This window comes from Girardinichthys multiradiatus, chromosome 18 (assembly GCF_021462225.1).
Source record: "Girardinichthys multiradiatus isolate DD_20200921_A chromosome 18, DD_fGirMul_XY1, whole genome shotgun sequence".
In the NCBI taxonomy this organism is placed as follows: domain Eukaryota; kingdom Metazoa; phylum Chordata; class Actinopteri; order Cyprinodontiformes; family Goodeidae; genus Girardinichthys; species Girardinichthys multiradiatus.
In genome coordinates, this window is record NC_061810.1 from 50121641 (window position 1) to 50148072 (window position 26432).

The 26432-nt window shown below is 45.1% G+C and overlaps 1 protein-coding gene across 3 annotated transcripts in view; it reads right to left on the reverse strand.

Moving 5' to 3' along the window:
- LOC124884097 (fibroblast growth factor 12-like) overlaps positions 1-26432 on the reverse strand; it is a 61644-nt gene that overhangs the window by 12144 nt on the left and 23068 nt on the right. Inside the window, exons 1-2 of one of the 3 annotated variants that reach the window (XM_047391734.1) lie at positions 16754-17057; positions 496-606 (exon numbers count right to left, since the gene is read on the reverse strand). In XM_047391734.1, the coding sequence (XP_047247690.1) occupies positions 496-606; positions 16754-16859 (217 nt within the window). In that variant the 5' untranslated portion in view covers positions 16860-17057. Of the gene's footprint in view, positions 1-495; positions 607-8068; positions 9069-16753; positions 17058-26432 lie in introns of those variants that run through there. The other 2 variants (XM_047391733.1, XM_047391735.1) reach the window with 2 other exon arrangements.

Sequence of the window (26432 nt, forward strand, 5' to 3'; positions counted from 1 at the left end):
GCTCCGTGTTTAAAATCCTCCGCTGACGTGCCGCTGCGCCTGCAGCTGATACACGCCGAGAAACAGAATAAAAAAGAGCGAGGGACCGAGTGATGAGAGGTGATTTAATTCTCAGGGACTGAGAGCTGCCGTGTGGGTGAGGAGGATGAGGAGGTGGAGGAGGAAGAGGCCTGTGGCAATGCTGCTGTTAATCCTCTTTATTTAACTCAGATGATCTGAGAGAAAACCAAAACATCTCCTCCTCCTCCTCATCTCCGTGTCCTCCTTTTCATCTGGTTTCCAGAAGCAGCATCCAGCACGGATCTGCTGCAGGAACGTGGCAGAAAACACTCGACCACATTCAGGAAATCAGGTTTTCCTGATCTTCTGCTTCTTAGAGCAAAGAAGAAAGGCTTTTATTTCTTTTTCAGAACAACTAACCAGATTTAAAACAGTCAGATTCATGTTGCAGAACATGGAGGTCAGAACTTTAACAAACTCCAGTCTGAGACTTACTGTAGTCACTGTTCTCGTCTTGGCAGCCGCTGATGGTCCCATCAGGCAGCATCTGCAGAAAGAACCCCTGCTCGCTGTGGAGACGTGTCACGATGCCTTTCAGCTGCGGCTCTGCAAACACATGAGGTTCGGTTAAGCTCTGCAGCTTCCATAGATGGTTTTCAGACCTCTGATCGTTTCTTTCTGCACATTTAAAACCTCAGCTGAAGGTTTAATGAAGGTTTTGGTAACTTAGCCTCCTCTCCGTCAGTACCATTGAATCTGATCTCCTGATCCAGCCATCATTCCTGCATCTTCTCATGCCAAGCAGCCAGATGTCCCTTGGTTTTCTAGTCTTTATCCATACGCCTCTGAAGCTCTTTTAGTTTTTCTTTGGCCTTCGGAAACTTTAACACTCACACTGCAGGATAAGCTGCACATCATGCAGACATACAGCGGCGGTGGAAAGTGCCCTATAGAGCCAGAGAGTACACCCTGCACAATTCAGCTGAGAAACAAACTGATCTGTTTAATGAAAAAATGTAAAACAGCTTCAGTAACCTGCTTGCATTAGCATGCGCAACCTTAAACTAAGCATCATGTGATTCAGGTTCAGCATTCAGCCTCTGGAGTTCACACCTGACATCAATTATTATGAATCTGATGAACCTGAACTAAACTTCAGGTCTGTCTGAGAAGATTTCTCTGACATTTGCATCTTTTAGTTAAACCCAGCATTTGCAGGGAAAGCAACAGGATCCAAATAATCTCATTGTACAAAGGTATGAGTCAGAAGATGGGTACAAAAGAATCTGCAGCACCAAATATATTTCATGGCACCACATGTTCTTCAATGTAAAGAAAAAATGAATGTTTCTTGAAAAACTGATGAAATATGAGATAGAAACAGTTCAGAAAGACTTTTAAAAGGCCAAAGGGAACACCAGAGAAGCTCTAACAGGTGTTGGTGTGTTCATAATATCAGAAATCTCCTTTATTCTCCACATATCTGGACCAAGGAGTTGGATCAAAGACCAACAAAAACCTCCAGATCTGCCTAAACTCCACAAACCCTGAGCAAATGTTTTATAGTCTGAACCAAACTGGAACGTTTGGGACATAATTCCTACAAACCACAGTGAAACACGGCAGGGGCAGCATTTTAATCCTGGGTTACTTCTCTCCAGATGGAACTGAAATTTTTGTCAAGATGACCCAAAACCAAAACCTTCAGATTTCTGCTAGAAAACTGAAGATGAAGACATTTTTCAGCAGCACTGTGAGTCCCGGCTGAAATCACCTGAAGAGGCTGTGAACGAGATATTTCTCTGCAGAGTCGCAAGTGGAGTCTGTAAGGTGAAGAAAATAATTCATAGCTTTCAACATTTTACCAATAAAAATCAGAAAATTGTGGCTTACTTTTATATTCAGCCCCCCAGACACAGAACTCTGTAGAACCACCTTAACTGAAGGTCTTTCGGGGTTTGTCTCCACCAGCTTTAAACATCTACAAACTGAAATTGTTAAACAGCTCAAGTTCCTTCAGGTTGGATGGAGAACATCCGTGAACATAAGTTTTCAACTTTTGCCAAAGATTCTAAGAAAGATTTAGATCTGAACTTGGACTATGTCATTCTAACAAATGAATCTGCTTTGATCCAAACCATTTTATTGTATCTCTGGCTGATTGTTCAGGGTGGTTGTCCTGCTAGAAGGTGAACCTCCACCCCATTCTCAGGTCTCCTGCAGCCTCTATTGCCACTTTTCCACTGGCTCGATTTGGCCCTACTCAACTCCACTCGGCTCACTATACGAGCGTTTCTATTACTGTTTTTTCCTGAGCAGGTCCGACTGGGGCTGAGTCGGGACCACATGTGACGTGAACAGACTGCTGTTCACTGATTGGCTGTGGGAGGAGGATAAATGAGAAAGTTTTAGTTGAGACGGTGCAGGGAGAAGTTAATAAAATTCAAGAGCAACTACAATAATACTAAGCACCACAGTGGCCGGATCGGGTCATACATGTAATTTCACCATTTACGGGTCATAAACCAGCCTGAAGACTAAAAGAAAAGGGACAGATCAGCTTTCTGAATTACTCGCAGGTAGGGGGCGCTGGATTTAAACCAGCTGATCACACCTAAAGTCAGCTGTTCAGAAGCACAAACGTTTCCCCCAAAACACACAGAACAGAACCACCATGAACCAGCGGGTTTGGTTCTGACATTTATTGACGGTCCTTCAGAGAACCAGCATCGAGTGGAGCGAAAAAGAGTGGAGCGAAACCGAGTAGAGCGAAACTAAGAAGAGCGAAACTGAGTGGAGCGAAAAAGTAGAGCGAAACCGAGTGGAGCGAAAAAGAGTGGAGCGAAACTAAGTAGAGCGAAACCGAGTGGAGCGAAAAAGAGTGGAGCGAAACCGAGTGGAGCGAAAAAGAGTGGAGCGAAACCGAGTGGAGCGAAACCGAGTGGAGCGAAAAAGAGTGGAGCGAAACTAAGTAGAGCGAAACCTAGTGGAGCGAAACCGAGTGGAGCGAAAAAGAGTGGAGCGAAACTAAGTAGAGCGAAACCGAGTGGAGCGAAAAAGAGTGGAGCGAAACTAAGTAGAGCGAAACCGAGTGGAGCGAAAAAGAGTGGAGCGAAACTAAGTAGAGCGAAACCGAGTGGAGCGAAAAAGAGTGGAGCGAAACCGAGTGGAGCGAAAAAGAGTGGAGCGAAACCGAGTGGAGCGAAACCGAGTGGAGCGAAACCGAGTGGAGCGAAACTAGGTAGAGCGAAACCGAGTGGAGCGAAACCGAGTGGAGTGAAACCGAGTGGAGCGAAACCGAGTGGAGCGAAAAAGAGTGGAGCGAAACGGAGTGGAGCGAAACCGAGTGGAGCGAAACCGAGTGGAGCGAAAAAGAGTGGAGCGAAACCGAGCGGAGCGAAACTAGGTAGAGCGAAACCGAGTGGAGCGAAACCGAGTGGAGTGAAACCGAGTGGAGCGAAAAAGAGTGGAGCGAAACCGAGTGGAGCTAAACGGAGTGGAGCGAAACCAAGTAGAGCGAAACCGAGTGGAGTGAAAAAGAGTGGAGCGAAACCGAGTGGAGCGAAACCGAGTGGAGCGAAACCGAGTGGAGCGAAAAAGAGTGGAGCGAAACCGAGCGGAGCGAAACTAGGTAGAGCGAAACCGAGTGGAGCGAAACCGAGTGGAGTGAAACCGAGTGGAGCGAAAAAGAGTGGAGCGAAACCGAGTGGAGCTAAACGGAGTGGAGCGAAACCAAGTAGAGCGAAACCGAGTGGAGTGAAAAAGAGTGGAGCGAAACCGAGTGGAGCGAAACCGAGTGGAGCGAAACCGAGTGGAGCGAAACCAAGTAGAGTGAAACCGAGTGGAGCGAAACCAAGTAGAGCGAAACCGAGTGGAGTGAAAAAGAGTGGAGCAAAACCGAGTGGAGCGAAAAAGAGTGGAGCGAAACCGAGTGGAGCGAAACGGAGTGGAGTGAAAAAGAGTGGAGCGAAACCAAGTAGAGCGAAACCGAGTGGAGCGAAACCAAGTAGAGCGAAACCAAGTAGAGCGAAACCGAGTGGAGCGAAACCAAGTAGAGTGAAACCGAGTGGAGCGAAACCAAGTAGAGCGAAACCGAGTGGAGCGAAACCAAGTAGAGCAAAACCGAGTGGAGCGAAACCAAGTAGAGCGAAACCGAGTGGAGCGAAACCGAGTGGAGGGAAACCAAGTGGAGCCGCACTGGCTGAAACGAGCCAGTGGAAACGGGGCATATGTTTCTTCCAGGATGGTCCTAGATTCAGCTCCAGCCATCTTATCAACTCTAACCAGCTGCCATGTTCCCACAGCATGATGATGCCACCACCGTGTCTCACTGTGGGGTGGTTGGCATTTTAACAGAAGTTGGAAACATTTAGATCACCTGGATTAAAGTTTGTATCTAAGAAGTGTGATGGAAATTCTTGCAGTAAGCATTCCACAGTGTATGACCTTTGGGTTACCTCACTCCTGTGAACCTCTGTGTTAGAGGAGGAAGCTGTAAAAAGCCATTATCAGAAGTTTAATGGTTAAGACCCATCTTTTAGGACGATGTCAGGAAGGGCAGTTAGGTCTGTTCCTAGATAACCTTGTCACCTTTGAACTCAAGAAGGGTTTGGGTCATAAAACACAGACTCTTTGAAGTTGAGATAACACTGTCATGTTCTGGTATAAATACTGTGTGTAAATGTTGATCGGGGCTCTGTTTCACTGACTAACCTCAGTGTCAGGGTCTTCAAACGCTGAATGCCTTTGAATAAAACTTATAAAGACAAAGTCCGGATTTTATCTTGTTGTGAGTCAACTTCTACCCACTTTGATAAGAAAATTCCACAACAGAAGAAACAGAAAATAGAAAACTGGGTGAAAAAGCATCAGTCGACCTTTCAGTGGTAAAATCGCCTCTTTCCCAGTGATGCTGCCAGCGGGTCCAGAAAACTGATGGAAAAAGTGAAGAAGAGCAGGAAAACATCCAAAGAAAACCTCAAACAATGTGACCAAGTTAAAGCCTTAGGGAGCAGATTGACAAACTCCATCTCTGATTGATCTGCAACCAGAAATTACATTTGCCTGATGTTACAGGAGACACATGGTCCCTCCTGGACTGTCTGAGGATGTAAACAGAAGACAATATGGGCCAGAAAGACTCAAATAGACCAGAAGACAGAGAGCTGAATATAGAGCAGGCTGCTGTGCTACTTTAACCTCCACCCAGACAAGAAAAAGCTGCATCTTTAGCTTCTCCATTAATGTGCAGCAAAAACTGGAAACTATCTGAGGAAGTCAAGCCAACAAGCTCCGTCCTCCAGCTTCTGGCTGCTGTGTCTCCTCAGATCTTCTGCTACCTGTGAGCAGCTTTCTTTTATGTCCCCACATGCATTTTTTGGGGTTTGGTTTAAATCTGTGAAGGTCTTTATGCTGCAGTTGAGCTTGAGAGATGATCTGAATAGAAGCTTCCAGAACCCTGCAGATGTTTTAATATGAAGCTGCAAACAGGAAGAAGTCACTGAGAGTGGGAAGAAGTCAGCTGCAGGATGAGTTCAGGAATAAACTGTCTGTGACCTTTTCAGATTTTACTCTTCAGCTTACTTTAACACCCTAAATTTGGTCTTCAGACAGAAATATGACGAGATGTTTGTAACTCATGTTGCTGAATGTTTTCTGACAGTGTGAGCTGCTCACACTGATTAACATCCCCTCATCCAGAGGATATATTTATACGTGTGGTTCACGCTTTCTTAGTTTTAACAACTGGAGAGAAGAAGAAGAAACACCTCGTCACAAGCTGAGGCTTCATGGAGCTGACACAGGCAACACAGAACCGAACTAGCTGCCATCCAGCTCTCCTCTGGGTTTTAACAGCAACTAACAACTTCTCACCACCTGTAACACTGCCTTGCAACACGCCCCCTAACACACCTGAACCAATCACAGCCCACCTTACTGAAGGAGAGTCCGTCTATTGAAGGGGTCTCTGGACTGTAAGTGTATAAAGCAGCTGAGCAGAACCTCTAGATGAGAGTTCATTTAAGAAGCTGTTTGAAAACACACAGCTGCCCTTTAATTCAGCTCATGGACGTGGAAACGCAGGAATCAGCCAGGAACTGCAGCACGCTGCTCTGTGGCACCACAAAGATCTCAGCAAACCTGGTTCTGCAGGGGGACACAGCCTCTTACAGAACCATATGCTAGAAACGGGATGTTTAAACACTGTTAAAAGGATTTTCTGAGTCTCCAGTGGGACATAGAAGCTGGAACCAACCTCATCAAATATTTACCACAGAGGAAGAAAAGGAAGTAACACTACTGGCCGTGTTTAAGTTTCTGCTTCGCTCATGGAAGCTGGTTAGGTTCTGAAGATCCTCCTGCCAACAAATTAAGTCAGCTCCACTTCATTTATTTAATACGGTACCATAAGATGTTTTTCCATCATAGAATCCTAACTGAACCTTTTCCTTCTCAGAGCAGAAGTGTTGAGTCAGAGCTTTCATCATTAGATTAACGGTAAACTGAACTGCATGCTGGGTAAACATAAATCCAGTAATTTGTGTTTACAAATTAAAATCCCACAACAAGAGGAACATGGAATCAATGAATTGATCCAGGACTTATGGGGGACACCAAAGAAACCTGTTCCCAAAGACAAGTCAACAGGGGATTTAGTGTTGGGTGATGGTGCCATCAGGGGACAGGACCCGATAACTTGCAAGGACGGTCCAGTTTGTTCCTCAACAAATCAAGAGAAGTTTGGAAACAAAGCGGAGCTGGTTTCTGGAGCAGGATGGATTCTATTTGTGGTTTGATGGACAGGACCTGAAGGCTAAGTCTTATCTGAGAACCTCAGAGATTCATATTTGCTTTTTGCAGAAGAAATTGTTCTGTTGACATCTTCAGACCTTCCTTGTGAACCAAATCTACAAACAGATGAGTATTAATTTACCAGGATGGGAGTTTGGTTCTCTGAGTCTGAACTATTCCCTCTGAATCTAAGGGGACTCTTTGTCTCAAAAGGAGAAGTTCAGGTATCCTGGTGTCTTGTTCCTGAGTGCTGGTCGGACAAAGCAGCTGGATCAGAGCTTTGTTCACAATAATGATGACGTTCCTCTGGTCTGACCTTCACCTGTGGCCCTGGGATTTGGATAATGACTGAAAGAACAAGCTCCTGGTGCTTCACCTGATCAGGAAGCCTCCTGGATTGCTCCATTTGCTCCAGGAACATCGTACTGGGAACAGACCCCAGGGCAGACACAAAGCTTTCTGGAGGCCCTATTAATCCCTTCTGCTTTGGGAAGATCTTGGGATCCTCCAGGAGCTTGAGAGATCTACTGGGTGGAGGGATGTTCATCCTGGTCTCAGGTAAGTAGAAGCAGGAGGATAGATGAGGTAATAGTGGACAGATGGACAAGCGGATTGATGGGAACATCATATTATCTGGTTAAGAAGTGACTCCTGAGGGTGATTGGAGGAGAGCTACTTGAGTTTTTTGGATCAGTTTAGCTACAGTCGTTGTTCTGGATACAACCTGAAACTACCTGGCTGGGGTTAAAAATGGACAGTGGTCTGACCTTTAGTGCAGTGCTTCATTAGACACACGAGATAATGATGCAAAATGCTTCAAACTTTATTTAATGCATCTGAACTCACACTAGACATCAACCAAGGAATCTTTTAACTACTATCAGATGAGCCATTCCCCATCCGATCCTTCAGGGCGTCCAGAGTAGGCCACCGATATCCCCAAGAAACCTCCAGCTTTGATTTCTTTCAGTTAATTGGAAAATGTAAGAAGTAACTGCTTCTTTCTGTGTGGCTGGATTGGAGAATAAACTGCTGTGTATCCAACAGGTGGCAGTAGAGGTGAAGTTCCCAACCGAAAATTAAATAATAAGGTAAAAGACACAAATATACCAAGAAAAAACACAAAGAAATGTTTCTAAAGATATTCACCAACAGGCAACCAAACCTTGTTAAGATTAGATTGTTTCAGGTTTCTCAGACATGAAGGTAAGAACATTCCAAGAACTTCAGAGAACATTCATGACTCCTAAATGCTGGTCAGAATGGGAGCGCCCACCTGGTTTCCGGCGTACCGGCCTCTTCTTTCCGCTGCAAAAGCGAACTTTGCTGAAGACGCTGAAGATGTGTCTCTCGCACAGAGACCTCGGGTCTTTACTGGGGCTCGAGCGCTTCTTGCTGGTGGCGACCTTCTCACTGTTGGACTCGCGGGCTTGCCGCCTCTGTCGGATCAGGGAGCTAGCAATGGCCGCCGCCATCTCCCTGAGGAACCAAATCCCTGCTCTGGGTTTCAGGTCTGGGTCTCCTTTCAGTCAAGGACAGACCATGACTCTACCAGAGGGGTGGAACCCACCAGGTGAAGCAGTTTTTGATGATGGACGTTAGGCTTATTGTTGATTCATGATTAGATACAAGAACAGGGTTAAAAGCTTCCAGAAAGATCCTTTAGATTCACTGCGAGCCTCATTTCTGCCCCTCAGACAAACTGCTTGAAGGTCTTTGGCTGAACTGGCAGAGTTTTCCAGAGTTACCCATCACATCTTCCAGCTTCGGTTCCGACCCACTTTAAGTCCATGTTGTTTGATCAGTTTTTCCTCCAGTCACAGAAGGTATGAAGGGTCTGCAGCGCCTTCATTCAGGAATAATGAAGGAAAATCTGAAACAAACGGAGTCAGCACTCAATCTGTGGCTGAACTGAGTCTTCTGTGCTGAGGAAGCAGCAGATATGAATAAAGAAACATAAAGCTTGTTGGGTAATTTATAAGCTTACTTCTCCAGCTTCTCCTGCCTCTCCACTGATGAAACTATTTGATTTTCAGGACTTTGATGTATCCAGAAACGCATGAACAGATCGTTCCACGTTCGAGCGTTCATCTTCAGTGCTTTGTCGACAATTTTCAGAGGAATCCCTTCCCGGAAATCCAAAATCAGGAAAATGTTGTGGCATTCCAAAAGATGGCAGCGCGGCTGCAGGAGAATCCAGGATCTGATGAAGCCAACGGAGAGGTGTTTCTGCTCCGTTTTACTCCACTGTTTTCCTGCCTGCTCCTCCTCCTCTTCCTCTGCTGCATGTGAAGAGAAGCAGAGAGGGAGAGGAGAGGAAAAGGCAAGCAGCCATCAGCGCTCGCCGGTGAGAGACGGAGGGATGGAGGGATGAAGGAGGAGGAGGTGGTGGAGGTGTGGAAGAAGCTCCTAAAAATATTCAGCCTGATGTTTCATGTTGCTCCCACATCGGAACACTCCACCTTCACTGCATCATCCCGACTCACAGGAAGGCTGCTGCTTTCAGTCTCCTCTTCCTCATTCCCACCAGACGTTTCAGGACTTTTTCTTTTAGATAAAATCCAGCTGAGAAAGAAGAACCTCGGATTTATGGACCGTTTGAATCTGCTTCCCGACATCCATCCAAACAGCAGAAATAATTGAAATGACGGAGCTGATGTCATTAAAGCTAAAAGAAAGATAAGATCTCCTTTGATGTTCTGAAACAAGCAGCCATATTTTACTCCACTGAAGATGAACCGAACAGAAAGTTTTTAAATGCAACACCAGAACCTGAAGGTCTGTCAAGATGGACAGAAGTCTACAAGACAAGGTGGAGAACTTTTGTACACGATCATGAAGACCCAACATGGTTCTGGAGGACTATCTAGACCAGGGATCTGCAACCTAGAGCCATTTCTGCCCTCAGTCCAGCTGAATAAAACTCGTTTAGAGCTTCAAATGTTGCATGAAGAAAGACAACTTATTATATTTGATAAATATCTACTACAGGAAATATATCGTCATGTTTAAAGAACCACCTTTTTATTTACTTTTATGTTTTAAATATGAAAACATAAAACTTTTAAAGAGGATGAACAAATTTTCTTCTACTGGATGTTGATATACGTAAAGAATGATGTAAAATCACACAGTTTCCAACCTAATTACAAGAAAAAATAATCAATCAATCAGTCATTCTTCCAAATTCAATGCAATTATTCCAAAAAATTTAAAACAGCTTAAATCTGCAATAATTATTATGTATATATTTTTTAGAAACATTAGTTGGCTCTTTATAATTTGTGAAAGATCCAAAGAGCCACTTGCAGCTCCAGAGTCGCAGGTTGCAGACCCCTGACCTAGTTAGAAGATTGAATACTGATGTTGTCGAGATCAGGAATAAATGAACATCAATTAAAGGTTCAGGGTTTCCAAAGAAATATGGATCAAAACTTCAAGGTTAGTTTAAATTTCATCAAGGCGCTGAGGTCAGGCCTCAGGCACTGCTGCAGGAGGAACCCATTCAGAGACACAGCATGTGAGAGCTTAGCTGTCCTGCCTGTGGTCTGGATCTGCCACCTGTTGGGAATGTTTGGAGAATCCTAAAGATGAAGACCAGATGATGACAGAGATCCAAGCTTCAGCATAAATTCTTCTGGAAAATATGCAGCAATCATTACCCTCCATTTCCATATGATTCAAAAGTTCCAGGAAAACAGAAGCTGATGGAGATAATCAGTAATAATACCTTTTCCTAAAACCAAATTAGCAAAAAAGACTTTTTCAGAGCAGCTCCTCTGTGTTTCCAGACCTGTTTCACATCAGGTTAAATCCTAATTAAAGTAAAAGCTCCCAGCTCTGAGTTTCTGGTTTGCTGTTGCTGGGCATCGCTGTAGAGCAACCTCTCGTTAGAGGAAACCTAATGCAGGGCTGCAGGACAAGGAGATCAGAGCGAGAACACGTTGAGAGGGTTGGTTATCCATGAGAGGGAAACACTTGGAGCCTGCAGGTACCAACATGGTCTGACACTCTGCCAGCATCCTTTCATACTGATGATTCACTTCTGCTCTCACTGGGAGACAGCTGCAGCCTGAGGTGGAACAACCAAATCCGAGGAAACTGATCCCAGCTCCGATTTGACTTTAATCCGTCTACAGATGCATCCTGATGATGTGGACAGAACTCTCTGGCCTGTAGCTGGGATCTGTTTCTGCAACATTACACCAGGTTAACATTCATCATCTTATGTCACAATGAAGATCTGAACTCCTCTGATTTGATCGTTTCCACCTTCCATCCACCTGTGGTTGAGCTGCGATGGTCTGCTGAAGATGTGGAAGAGGAGATGATGAGTCTCTATGAGTGGACGCCCCAATTAACAGTGAAGAGTTCGTTACACAACCCAATTATCAGCTGCAGAAAGGATGAGTCACCAGCAGCAAACATGGAGTCCTCCTGGTGATAGCAGCGCGTGTTTGAAGGGTTCAGAAAACTGTCAAAGGAGACGATTTTCAGTCAAAGCCACATTTCTGCTGCACCAGCTGATTTCACCACTGGGATGCTGCTAAAATGCACCAAAGTGTCAGTAAACGCATCGTCATGCTGAATGTAGGCCTACACTCAGAACCAGGTCAGGTTCTTTAATTACTGACGAGTATTTGTGTCCTCGTACCTGGCCTGAGGGACTGAGAGGAGGATGATGATGGGAACCATCTTCATTATAATCATCAGGTCGTGATGATGATGGTCAGATGGTCTACCTTCTTCATCTTTCAGTGGGTTTAATTAGAGATGACCTGCTGCAACTCGGGTCTCTGTCAGGACGGATTCAGGAACACCTTCAGGCAGTGAGGTATTTGGTTTTTATTAAACAGCTGACCTCCTCTGTCTCAGGTCCACAGGTCCACATCCCACTGGAGAAGCCCTGCTTTATTTAACATATTCTCTCATCTTCATAAAGTGTAACAGGATGTGGAGGTCCAACTAAAAGTGTCCAGGTGGTGCTGCAACAGGTTCAGTTTCTGCTGAATAATGTTCGTCTGATACCTCCATACCTGAGCGTTGGTGACCGAAGGACAGAAGATCCAACGTAGCAGCATTGATCCCAGCGCCCATTATCACCCAGCAAGAGAGAGAGAGAGAGAGAGTGTGTGTGTGTGTGGGTGTGTGTGTGTGTGTGTGTGTGTGGGTGTGTGGGTGTGTGTGTGTGTGTGTGTGTGTGTGTGTGTGTGTGTGTGTGTGTGTGTGTGTGTGTGTGCCTTTTCAGGTATGTTTCCCGATCAATAAACAAAACGCCACATCAGAGAACAGCAGAATGTCATCAGGACATTTGAATGACAACCAAACCATAAAACTACAGGATGAGGAGACTGATCAGTAGCAGATCACAGAACACACACACACACCCACACACACACACACACACACACACACACACACCCACACACACACACCCACACACACACACACACACATCTCCTCCTGATCTCTACTTCTGATTCGATTCGTCCTGAATTCTCACTGGATTGTAGCAGAATTGATGTCTAAGTTTTGTCTGAGCTGGATCTCATCTGTCTGAATTCTGGCTCATTCCTGGCTGGGTTCTGGCTGAGTTTGGACTGATTTAAATCTCATATCTGACTGGATTTTGGCTAAGTTGCGGCTATCAACCTGCTGAATTGTTTCTGAATTCTGGTTTTGACTGAATTGGAGCTCTTATCTGGACAAATTCTAGATTAATACGACTAAATTATGTCTGACTGAAATTTGGGTCATATTTGACCGGACTTCTGAATTAGGGTTAATCCTGGATAATAATCTGACTGCACTCCTGCCTCTGGAGTAACTGGTAAATCGTTTGGCAGCAGGTTCAGTTCAGCTGCAGCTGAGATTTATTTATTCAGAACCAACAAGTCTGAAACAGATCAGACTGTGTTTTGTAAGTTGGCGTTGTGGTGTAAAAAAGTTCAGATTGGTGCCAGAAATTCAATCTGGGCCTCTTCAAGAACATTTAACAGATAAATATATTTCTATAGGGAGTCAAACACAAATGCAACAAACAACAAATAAGAGAAAGTTCAGAAACTGGATTCAGACTCATGTTCCGTAGATTTCCTCTACATGGATCATTTTTATAGATTTCAGATTTATTTGAATGCTTCTCTTGGTTCCGATGTGCTCCACGTGTTCAAAGACTCTCCAATTATTATAAATCATTTTCTGTTTTCATGTAGAAACTCTCATTACAAACATGTGGTTGAAAGAAAGAAGCCACAAACTGCAGCAGTGCTATGAGCTGTGGTTCTGGGCTCTGAAAATGTTTTCCACCTTGATGTGAGTTTCTCCTGACAGGAGCTGCAGCTGATGAGCAGTAAGTAGGCGGCAGGATGAGCCAAACCAAAGACTTGCTGCACATTAACTGCAGCTGAAGACAATCGTTTGTCCTGTCGCTCATTGTTTCACAACAAGAATATATTTTTGTATCAAACTCCCACAGTTTCTGCTGCGGTTCGGCTGAAATCCAAACACGATGCTTCTAAATCAGAGAAGACGGGATTAGAGAGCTGCAATATTTTTACAGGGGGGGGGGGGGGATGCAACACACGGGTGGATTTACTGAGGATCATCATCAGTAGGTGAAAGTATCTTCTCACGTTTACTGCTATTAAGGAGGGTTTTATTTTGAAATATGGAGAAAAATGAATTTGTTTCATAACTTTGATGCAGCTGTTTTATCTGAATATGATAATATGAATATTTGATCTTTTGTTTTTTTTGTAAACATAATATAAACAACTCTGTGATAAATGTTTTTAAAAATGATCACTCTAATTCTGAGGTCATCACTGTTTTTAATAAACTAAAGGATGAAGCAAGAAAGAGCGTCAGTCTCATTTAACTGGAAGCATGCTGCCATCTGCTGGTGGTTCAGCAGGACTGCAGCCAGAAAACTGTCTATGCTACTTTCCTTTTCCTGTCTTCAGGTGATTTTTGTATTTCATCCCTGCAGCTCAGACTGCAGGACATTCCAGAACAGCCAGAACCGGGCCAAGCTAAGGGTAGTCACTCTGTACTAATATATACAGATGTCTGCTACTAAGTAAGTAGCTTGATGACAATCTAAAGAAAGTTATTCTTGTGTTTCTGGTTCTGTCTGAATGATTTACAGTCTGATCATGCAAAAACGTGCAGTGAACATCTGCACAGCTGCTGCTAAATGTTTGATGCTGAATCTTTAATTTAGCAGATTCAGCTGTTGTAAAATTCATGATCCTGAGAACTAGAAAGCTTCTTAGACCTCCATACAGGAAGACTGCGACCAGCAGAGGGAGACGCAGATTTAGGTGTTTCCTATCTTCACCCACAGCAGCAGCAGAACTGAGGACAAATTCACAAATGTTCTCCAACTTACTTTTTCTCATATGATCTAACATTTCCTGATCCTAACGAGGATCCAGGCACAATCAAAAAACAAAACGTGACTCAGTTTGAAGCCTGCAATGTTTTCTGTAGGAGCTTCTTCATGATGAGACTACCTCATATAATCTCTGCTCCAAACTGAGTTTAAGCTGCAGAAACTTGAGATCCTGATGCACCAGATGAAAATCACAGCAGCTCAGAGAGACATACATGAAGCTGACAAAGGACCAGAGAGATACATTCTTCAGCTTATTGTTAGGGTTTTATGATGTAGCTACATGTAGAAAGACCAAATTACAAATGCCCACTGATTAAAAATGGCCACTTACAATTTTGAATGTTTAATGTCGACAGATATCATCAGCATGGTGAATTATAACATTTATAGAAATAGAAATAAATATATACCTTCTTCATTTTCTTTCAGCTTTTCCCTTTCAGGGGACGCCACAGCGAGTTTAATCATCATGTTTGGGGTCTCTCAGGTTTGGAAAATTAACCGACAATTTAAAAATCCTGCCGTGTTCAACTAAGATCAGTCGGTATTCTTCACATTAAGATAAATCAAAATCAAATAGCTAAGTTATAATAAGATAAACTAAGCTAAGCTAACAGTGTGTTTTTCTGAATACCAGTAATACCAGTAAGGGATCTGGCAGGTATCTTCCTCTGTATAAACTATTAAATGAAGAACAACACTGAATTTACTCCATGTGTTAAAGTTGATCAAACTCTGATAAAAGAAACTTATTTAGCTCATTTCTTTTTAGCTAACAGCTAACATCCTGTTTCCTGTCTGTCAAACTCTTTCACTGATTAAAATAAAGAAAATAGAACAAATTGTGTTTTTGTGACAGACTGATAGTAAAAAAGAAGAAAAGGTTTCAGTGTTAACAACAATGGTTCATGTCTTGAGTTTAGGAGCCTGTTTAATTCCTGAATGATTCATAGGTAGAAACTTAAGTTATTTTAATAAAAAACCTTTTGACAATAATCAGGTTGACGGACTGAAACTGAGAGAAAAGCAGCCAAAGTCCAAGAAACATCCTGATGGTGGGTGAAGGCCACTTTGAAAGGTCAAAGTTAGGTGGCTTGATGCTTGTTTGATTGTCTGGTCTTTATTTGTGGTGCAAACAGTACGTGATTAATGAGGTGAGTTAAAGGAGCTAAAGCTGGAGGAGAAAATCACAGGCTGCAGATTAACATCTCTGCTTTTAGTTTGTTAAAGCATCTGGGTTCAGGAGAGGACAGGAGACCAGTGGAAACTCAGATGATTCCAGTTTAATAATAACACAGGAAGGTTTCCTGCTGATCCACAGAACAGCAGCGGTTTAACTGACTTGTGTGTTTCCACTGCAGGTCTGTTTATATGTAAAGAGATATGTGTGACATGAGAAGAGCGAGACCCTGACAGCAGATCTGACACAGATATTTATAATCCAGAAACATCTGACAGGAGGCCATCCTGTAGTGTCACAATAACTGTGTACCACCAAGGTACTTTCTAACTCACTGTGCTTTCTACATTTTCAGAGACATTTACACCCATTTATGGAGACAGTTATCCTGCAATGTTTCACATAAAAATGTCATTATAGTTAAATCCTGGTCAAGGTTTTTTAAGACATGAAACAGATGTAAAAATGATCAAACTAAATACTGATTTCAGTGTTAAGTATGGAAATATGAATGGAACCCAAAGAAGAACCAAATAATAGAATAAATGTCAACAATTAATAACAATTTTTTATAATCTGTCAATCTCCACATTTTCATTTCTGAATAAATAAATATTTAGTTATTTAGTTGGAAATTAATCATTTTTATTCAGTATTTTATTTGATAAAAAAAACTGTAAAGAAAAAGAAAAAGAAATTAATTAATGTCACCATCTGAAAATAAGAAAAAAGTATTATCTTAAAAGCACAAAAAAATCCGATCCTATTTATGCTCTAAATGCTCATTGAACTCTATCATTACAATCACAGAAGAAGCCTATCAGATCTTTACACACACTCTCCCACACACACACTGATTTGCAGGCGTTTCATGCCTCCTTACATCAAACTGTTTTGCATTAAACCTGCAGCAGCGATGCAACCAGGAAACGAACCAAAGTGCAGAAAGATCTTATCGTGAGCCACAAACAGTGAGACACAATATATCCCAACATCTGGATCTGCTTCCATCATCTGGGACCAGTTAAAGCTCAGGTGTTTGCCCCTGGCAGTTTAACTTTATGTGACCACAATGTCAGAACATGAACCAGATGGTAAACGTGGGTCTGAAAGCTCTCCATCTGTGGTCTCTGGGCACAATCATCCAATTTCAGCTTCAGCCAGAAGGTTTTCATTATTCTGACAAACTGAACGCTCCATCAGCAGCTCAGCTTTAACTGGAGCTGGTTCTGGTTTCAGTTTATCCCAGTTTTAAAGTCAGGTCCAGGGCAGCTTTTACAAAAGGATTTGATTCAGTTTGATTTGTCCTGCTTTAACTTAGGTGTGACATTATTCTGGGTTTATGAGGAGTATCGGATCATCTCAGTCACTGATGGACTCACCCTGCTGGCTGCTCTCCTTGTAAACACTGCCCTTTTCCTCGTCCTCCTCCTCTCCTTTACTCTTTCTCAGCAGCAGGCGTCGGAACAGACTGCAGTACCGGGTCATTGTGCAGAGACCTGATCGGTCTAGACTTTCATCAATGACTGGGTTGGTTCAGCTTGAAGGTCTCTCGGAGGAGGCTCTGGTTCCAGCACCGCAGAGCCACGCTGACAGCAAACAGAGTCAAACCTCCATGTGGGACTCTGAATCCCACAGACTGGGCTGGTCTGACTGCGCCTCCTTCAACCAGAGAGCTCATCAACATGATACCCCGTCAGAGTTCAGGCCTGAGCGTTCTGGATTCATCCCAGGAAGAGGCTCAGGTTACTGCACGTAAAAACACAGAACCAGCTCTGTGTCTGGGAACTAATACAGGTTCTGACCTGGCTGCTAAATCTGACTTCCTGAAATTAATACTCGACACAAAAAAGGCAGCAACAGGCCATCGAACAACAGCAGGAGGCAGCAAAGATTTGCAGTGTTGGACTCCAGCCCAGAGGGAAGTCGGGAATTTAAAGGAAGGAATGAAAACTTATCCAACATGTTTCCTGATTCTGAAAAGTTTTAGGAGAATTTCAAAAGGTCCAGGAAACAAAAACATCACTGCTGCAAGAATGCTGGGTTTCTGCTGGGTTTCCTTAGACAGAAAAACTTTTTATCCAATTTGAATAAATAACTGAATTTGACTGAACTGTTCAATGGTTACGATTAATTAGAATGTATGAACCTGACTGTTGTGAAGAACCTTGAGACAACATGTGTTGTGAATTAGCACTATATAAATAAAACTGAATCTGACCACGCTCATGCTGAACTCTGATGCTGATGGGCACCTATGAAACTACAGAAAGAGAAAGAGGCTTTAAAGGTTGCAGGCTGCATCATTGTGCCCCCTGCAGGTCAAAAGCTTTCATAACAGCAAAACACTCAACTTCAAAGCTCTGATTCATAACAGATGTGCCCCATCGTGGATGGGAGAAATGATACAACTCAGATTTACAGTAAAAATATTCATACCCTTCATCTGAGTGGAAGTTCTATTAATGTTCTGGAGCAGCCCAGCTAAGATCCTGGTTTGAATCTGATAGAGAATCTGTGAAGGGAGCTAAAGATTAGGGTGATGATAAGGAGGTCTTCCAACCTCAAAGACATGGAACTCATCAGATGCAGAAAGCTGCTCAGCAAGTAGAAGGGTTGAATTGCTGTAACTCCAACAACGATTGTTGCATTAATTTTGTAAAACCATATAAATAGTTTCACAGCTGATATTTCTTAAAGCTTGCATGTGAAACCTGTTACTATGACTAAAGCTGAATGTTGTGATGACCATATCTATTACCACTAACCCACATGCAGTCACTAAAAATATCCATCTAGATGGGAACCAAGGACCATCTAACTGGCTAGATATGTTATTGGCATGCAGGGTGTGGGTGAATGGAACTAGAAAATGATATCCCACTAAATATTGCATCCAAACAGGCCTTTGAAACTGTGATATTGCAAACACTAGAATAGTGATGGCGGTTGTGATTCGATATTTTTGCGCAGCTTCACTTCTTTCACTTATTAACTTATGAGAGATGCCTGCCTCATTTCCTATCAGAAACAAATGTCTTGGCTGAAAAAAAAACTATTTTAAATCTAAATCTGCCAGGGGTATGAATGATAAGTAACTCTCAGATATTATATAGATCCATCACACATAGAGTGAAATATTTTAGCCTTTATTTCTTGTAATCTTGATGATTTTGGTTTAGAGAGAATGAAAATCCAAAATTAAACATCTCAAAACATTAGAATATTACATCAGATCAATAAAAATGATATTTTAAAGAGAAATGTCAGGTTTCTGAAACGTCTGTTCATTTTTATGCTCTCAGTACCTGGTCTGGGCTCCTTTGTCATGAATTACTGCATCAATGCGGCGTGGCATGGAGGAGATCAGCCTGTGGTTCTGCTGAGGTGTTTAGGAAGCCCAGGTTGCTTTGATAGCGACCTTCAGGTCATAGCCACTTGGTTGGGTTGTCTCCCATCTTCCTCTTGACGATACACCATAGATTCTGTATGAGGGTCTGGTCAGTCCAGTTTGCTGGTCAATCAAGCCCAATACCACCATGGTCATTGGACTAGATTTTGGTGCCTTTAGCAGTCTGGGCCGGTACAAAGCCCTGCTGGAAAATGAAATCAGCATCTCCATAAAGCTGGTCAGCAGAAGGAAGCATGAAGTGCTCTAAAATGTCCTGGTAGATGGCTGTGTTGACTTCAGAAAACCACGTAGAACAGAACCAGCAAATGGCATGGCACCCCAGATCACCACTGACTGTGGAAACTGCGCACTGATTTTCAAGGAACGTGGATTCCCGGCCTCTCCACTCTTCCTCCAGACTCTGGGACCTCAATTTCCAAATTAAATGCAGAATTTAATTTCATCTGGATAGAGGACTTTGGACCACTGAGCAACAGTCTGTTTCTGTTTCTCCTCAGCCCAGATAAGATGCATGTAGCCCATAGGTAGGACCTGTCTGTGGGTAGGACCCATCTGTGTGTAGTGGTTCTTGATATGCTGACTCCAGCCTTAGTACACTCCTAGTGAAGCTCTTCCAAATCCTTCAATGGATTTCGCTTGACTATCCTCTCAAGGCTGCTGTTCTCCCTGTTCCTGGTGCACCTTTTCCAAAAACACCTTTTCCTTCCACTTAACTTACTGTGAATATGCTTGGATTCAGTCCTCTGTGAACAACCAGCTTTTTTAGCAATTAGCTTTTGTGGCTTCCCCTCCTGGTAGAAGGTGTCCATGACTGTCTTCTGGACATCTGTCCAGTCAGCAATCATTCCATGATTGCGTCTCTTACACAGGACCAACCAAACACAGGACCGAACACAGGACCGAAGGCAGGACCTAACGTAGGACCAAACACAGGACCGAACGCAGGACTGAACGCAGGACCGCATGCAGGACCGAACACAGGACCAAATGCAGGACCGAACGTAGGACCGAACACAGGACCGAAGGCAGGACCGAATGTAGGACCGAACACAGGACCTAATGCAGGACCGAACGTAGGACCGAACACAGGACTGAACGTAGGACCGAACACAGGACCGAACACAGGACCGAACGCGGGACCGAATGCAGGACCGAATGTAGGACCGAACGTAGGACCGAACGTAGGACCGAACGTAGGACCGAACACAGGACCGAACACAGGACCGAACACAGGACCGAATGCAGGAGCGAACGTAGGACCGAACGTAGGACCGAACGTAGGACCGAACGTAGGACCGAACGTAGGACCGAACGCAGGACCGAACGTAGGACCGAATGCAGGACCGAAAGTAGGACCGAACGTAGGACCAAACAGAGGACCGAAGGCAGGACCGAAGGTAGGACCGAACGTAGGACCGAACACAGGACCGAACGTAGGACCGAACACAGGACCGAACGCAGGACCGAATGCAAGACCGAATGTAGGACCGAATACAGGACCTAATGCAGGACCGAACGTAGGACCGAACACAGGACTGAACGTAGGACCGAACACAGGACCGAACGCAGGACCGAATGCAGAACCGAACACAGGACCGAATGCAGGACCGAATATAGGACCGAACGTAGGACCAAATGCAGGACCGAACACAGGACCAAATGCAGGACCGAAGGTAGGACCGAACGCAGGACCGAACGTAGGACCGAATATAGGACCGAACGTAGGACCAAATGCAGGACCGAACACAGGACCAAATGCAGGACTGAAGGTAGGACCGAACGCAGGACCGAACGTAGGACCGAACGCAGGACCGAACGTAGGACCGAACGTAGGACCGAACGTAGGACCGAACACAGGACCGAACGTAGGACCGAACGTAGGACCGAATGCAGGACCAAACACAGGACCGAACGTAGGACCGAATGCAGGACCGAATGCAGGACCAAACACAGGCCTTAACGTAGGACCGAACGTAGGACCGAACGCAGGACCGAACGTAGGACCGAACGTAGGACCAAACAGAGGACCGAAGGCAGGACCGAAGGTAGGACCGAACGTAGGACCGAACACAGGACCGAACGCAGGACCGAATGCAAGACCGAATGTAGGACCGAACACAGGACCGAATGTAGGACCGAACGTAGGACCGAACACAAGACCGAACGCAGGACCAAACACAGGACCGAATGCAGGACCGAACGTAGGACTGAACGCAGGACCGAACGCAGGACCGAACGTAGGACCGAACACAGGATCGAACGCAGGACCGAACGTAGGACTGAATGTAGGACCGAATGCAGGACCAAACACAGGACCGAACGTAGGACCGAACGCAGGACCGAATGCAGGACCGAACGTAGGACCGAACGTAGGACCGAACGTAGGACCGAAAGCAGGACCGAACGTAGGACCGAATGCAGGACCGAACGTAGGACCAAACGTAGGACCAAACAGAGGACCGAAGGCAGGACCGAAGGTAGGACCGAACGTAGGACCGAACACAGGACCGAACGCAGGACCAAACACAGGACCGAATGTAGGACCGAACGTAGGACCGAACACAGGACCGAATGCAGGACCGAACGTAGGACTGAACACAGGATCGAACACAGGATCGAACGCAGGACCGAACGTAGGACCGAATGTAGGACCGAACGCAGGACCGAACGTAGGACCGAACGTAGAACCGAACACAGGACCGAACGCAGGACCGAACGCAGGACCGAATGCAGGACCGAATGCAGGACCGAACGCAGGACCGAAGGCAGGACCGAACGTAGGACCGAACGTAGGACCGAACGCAGGACCGAACGTAGGACCGAACACAGGACCGAATGCAGGACCGAACGCAGGACCGAAGGCAGGAGCGAACGTAGGACCGAATGTAGGACCGAACACAGGACCGAATGCAGGACCGAATGCAGGACCGAATGCAGGAGCGAACGTAGGACCGAACACAGGACCGAACGCAGGACCGAACGCAGGACCGAATGCAAGACCGAATATAGGACCGAACACAGGACTGAACGTAGGACCGAACACAGGACCGAACGCAGGACCGAATGCAGAACCGAACACAGGACCGAATGCAGGACCGAATATAGGACCGAACGTAGGACCAAATGCAGGACCGAACACAGGACCAAATGCAGGACCGAAGGTAGGACCGAACGCAGGACCGAACGTAGGACCGAATATAGGACCGAACGTAGGACCAAATGCAGGACCGAACACAGGACCAAATGCAGGACCAAAGGTAGGACCGAACGCAGGACCGAACGCAGGACCGAACGCAGGACCGAACGTAGGACCGAACACAGGATCGAATGCAGGACCGAACGTAGGACCGAATGTAGGACCGAATGCAGGACCAAACACAGGACCGAACGTAGGACCGAACGCAGGACCGAACGTAGGACCGAATGCAGGACCGAACGTAGGACCGAACGTAGGACCAAACAGAGGACCGAAGGCAGGACCGAAGGTAGGACCGAACGTAGGACCGAACACAGGACCGAACGCAGGACCAAACACAGGACCGAATGTAGGACCGAACGTAGGACCGAACACAGGACCGAATGCAGGACCGAACGTAGGACTGAACACAGGATCGAACGCAGGACCGAACGTAGGACCGAATGTAGGACCGAACACAGGACCGAACGTAGGACCGAACATAGGACCGAACGTAGAACCGAACACAGGACCGAACGCAGGACCGAATGCAGGACCGAACACAGGACCGAAGGCAGGACCGAATGCAGGACCGAACGCAGGACCGAAGGCAGGACCGAACGTAGGACCGAACGTAGGACCGAACGTAGGACCGAACATAGGACCGAACACAGGACCGAACACAGGACCGAATGCAGGACCGAACGCAGGACCGAACGCAGGACCGAATGCAGGACCGAATGCAGGACCGAACGCAGTACCGAACAAAGGACTGAAAGTGTGGAAGCTTAAAGGTTTGTTTGGTACTATTGGTTACTATTGTTTTTACCATATGTGAAAATGACTTATGTGTAGATTGTTCTGGGCATGAGGGAAAAGTCACTCTGAGCCTTATGCAAGGCCTGTCTGGGAACAAGTTAGATAAGGAAAAGTTCTTGGCGTGAGGAAAGACTAATGGAGTTGTTATTGTAGAAGCGAACTTGTAGGCTGGATGGAAATAATCCAGCTGGAAAGAATTTTGATAACTTAAATTCTGCCAGGTCGCTTTGACATTAGAGTTCAGTGTGCCAGAAAAAATGTACGTAAATAGAAACCAGTTGTCTCATCATTTCTAAACTTTATTCTCCCACAAAAGCAGGACTGAACACAGGACTGAATGCAGGACTTAGACTTTCTCTGTTCACTCATTTAAAATATAATTAAAAAATAGATTAGAGCCACAGCAATGACACTTTTACTGGTTCCAGTACTTGACCTGTGGGTCAGCGATCAGAGATGGAGGGTTTTCTATCAGGAACAGCCTGATTAAGATCATGCTACAGCACCTCAAGCCTGGACTTTGACTAGGCCATTGAAAAACCTTCATTTAGTTTTTTGGTGACATTTATAGGTGATCTTTCTAGGGTGCTTAGGATCCTTGCGAACATTGTCTCACTGCAGAACCCAAGTGATCCTGAGCTTAATCAGAACATGATGTTGTCTTTTAGCCTTCTTCGTGTTGTCCAACAGGTTCTGTTTTCAGTGGTTAATCAGACCTGGGTGTGGTTAGTGAATTTTAACTTTCGTGTTTTCACACAGACCCAGTTTGGCCTGAATAGAATTGGACACTAAATAAATGAAATCTTTTAAAAAACTATGTTTACTTTTTAGGTATTAAAATTTGGGGCTGCACGGTGGTGCAGCTAGGTCCTGAGCTCGACTCCCAGCCGGGGGTCATTCTCCAATAAGTTTGCATGTTCTCCACGTGCATACGTGGGTTCTCACCTGGTATTCCGGCTGCCTTCCACAGTCCAAAAATGAATACTTTTTGACAGACTGTAGCAGGTAACACATATTTGCTGCATCTCGACTGCCTTGAAGAAGGTTTTTTAAAGCTGCCAACTCGTTCCAACAGGAAGTGGAAGTCTATCTGGGTCGCTGCCCCGGCTGTAACCGGCTCCATTTCACCAGTTCACCGAGTATTTCTTTCTGCTTCGTCCAGCGCTCTCCTCCTCCTCCGGTTGGCCTTTGTTTAGGCTACTTCTGTTTAAGCTTTGTTTAAACCTGTCCAGAGTCAGACCAGTGGTACCGGTGCCACTGATCACAAGCAGGTTCACCCCTCTAGGAAATATAACATATATATATATATATATTGGCAGAAACTGATGCACAAACTTATTATGGTCTGTAAGACTCTGCAGCTTACCCAGATGTGAAACATTTATTTAAACCTGTGGATCATTTACCAAACTCTGAAACTCTAACATGATGGTTCTGAAGGAATACAGGAGAGACAGCTCAACAGGATTTTAGTTTCTGTGACGACATAAAAAACGTCTTCCTCCATCTCTGATAAATAAGTTTTACTTTGATCCAGGATATTAAACTCATGTTTGACTCATATCTTCATCACCGTCCTCCTCCGTAAATAAAAGCTGCAGGTGAGTAGCAGCTGCTCAAACACTCTCTGCTCTTTGTTCTTACTGTTAGTGTGTCAGTTGCAGCCTCATGTTGCTGCTGCAGTGTTTTCCCAATCTGACCAGCAGGGGGTGCACAGCTGCAGCAGCAAAGAAGGCATCAGGGCGTGACAGGGAGGAAGAGGAGCAGCAGTGAAGGACACACTGCTGCATCCATGTTCCTGCTCCTCCACGGACACGTGCACGAGGTTCGATCTGCTGACCAGATTTATAGAAATATTTCTGATATGAGAAGGTTTCTTTAGAGATATTAGTGCAGGACTGATCAGCTGATCCAGTCATCATTTATTTATGTCATGTGATCCTCTGAACTGGTCCAGACCAACAGTTCTCCAGGATTTCTGAAGGTTTTTCTTTTGAGTCTGGCTGTTTTTTCACTTCAATACCTGAACATTTACACAGGGAAAACAAATCTATAAAACCCCAAAATATTACAACAGCAGAAATATTTTACATTTGTTAAAATAGACATAAAAATAGTTAATCAAAAATAAGCGACTACAAGAAATTACACTAAATTCTCTGTAGTAAAACCATCCATCTGTTATCTTCCACCTATCAAAGGAGGTAACAGGTCCAGGAGGGAAACTCAGACGTCCATCTCCAGAGCAACTCTCCAGCTCCTCCTGCAGGATCATTATGGTGTTGTGAGGTCAGAATGGATGTACAGTCCCTCCAGGACGTTCTGGGTCCTGCCGGATCTGCCAAGGAAACCTCCAAAGGGATTCCAGAAGACATCCTAATCAGATGAACCACCTAGCTGATGTGGATGAGCAGCATCACCTGGGTGGAGCTCCTTAGGTTTCCACATCAGTAATCTCTGAATTTGCTAAGAAAAAATGTTCAAACAGCTGAATGTGTCGTTTTTACAAGCGAGAGGACAGTTCCACAGCCTTCTTTCAGCCAGCTGGCAGGTAGAGAGCAGCAACAGGTTGGGGAGGGGCAGCACTGTTTGACTCTCTTACAGCTGAAGAAAACTCTGGTTAATCTGGACCTTTGCACCATAACAAAGCTAAGATGGATAATTTTAGTAGTTTTGAAACCATAACTGTTAGAAACCTCTGCGAACCCAGATGCTGCTAATCGGTTCATGCATAGGCACTCTAACCCACAGCTAGATCATAACAGAACCACATCAGAACCTGAGAGGTTCCTCTGCTCCATGACTACACCATGAGATCCTGTCCATGAACACCGCAGACAGACAGATGGATGTGTCGATCTCCTGCAGACAGGCAGGCAGGCAGACAGACAGACAGACAGACAGACAGACAGACAGACAGACAGACAGACAGACAGACAGACAGACAGACAGGCAGACAGACAGACAGACAGGCAGACAGACAGACAGACAGACAGACAGACAGGCAGACAGACAGACAGACAGGCAGACAGACAGACAGGCAGACAGACAGATGGGTGTGTCGATCTCCTGCAGACAGGCAGACAGACAGACAGACAGGCAGACAGACAGACAGACAGACAGACAGACAGGCAGACAGACAGACAGACAGGCAGACAGACAGACAGGCAGACAGACAGATGGGTGTGTCGATCTCCTGCAGACAGGCAGGCAGACAGACAGACAGACAGACAGACAGACAGACAGACAGACAGACAGACAGACAGGCAGGCAGGCAGACAGACAGACAGACAGACAGACAGACAGACAGACAGACAGGCAGGCAGACAGACAGACAGACAGACAGACAGACAGACAGACAGACAGACAGACAGACATGTCAATCTACTGCAGCATCACAGTCGCAGTTATCAGCTGGTTGCTGGTTGCTCAGGCTGAGAAGCAGGTCCCAGAACATCCTCATGAATAATGGAAAAGGTCTATTCGTTCCTTTTCTCCATACTTTAAGGTTAACGTCGCTTGCCTGCTGACTGCCTCTCTCTGTCTCTGGCACACAATGTCTCCATGGTGAAGCTCTTAAAGGGCCACGCTGTGTTCTGTGTCCTCCACCTGATAACTGCTGAGGTTCCATCAGGCCCTGAACTCACACAGTCTG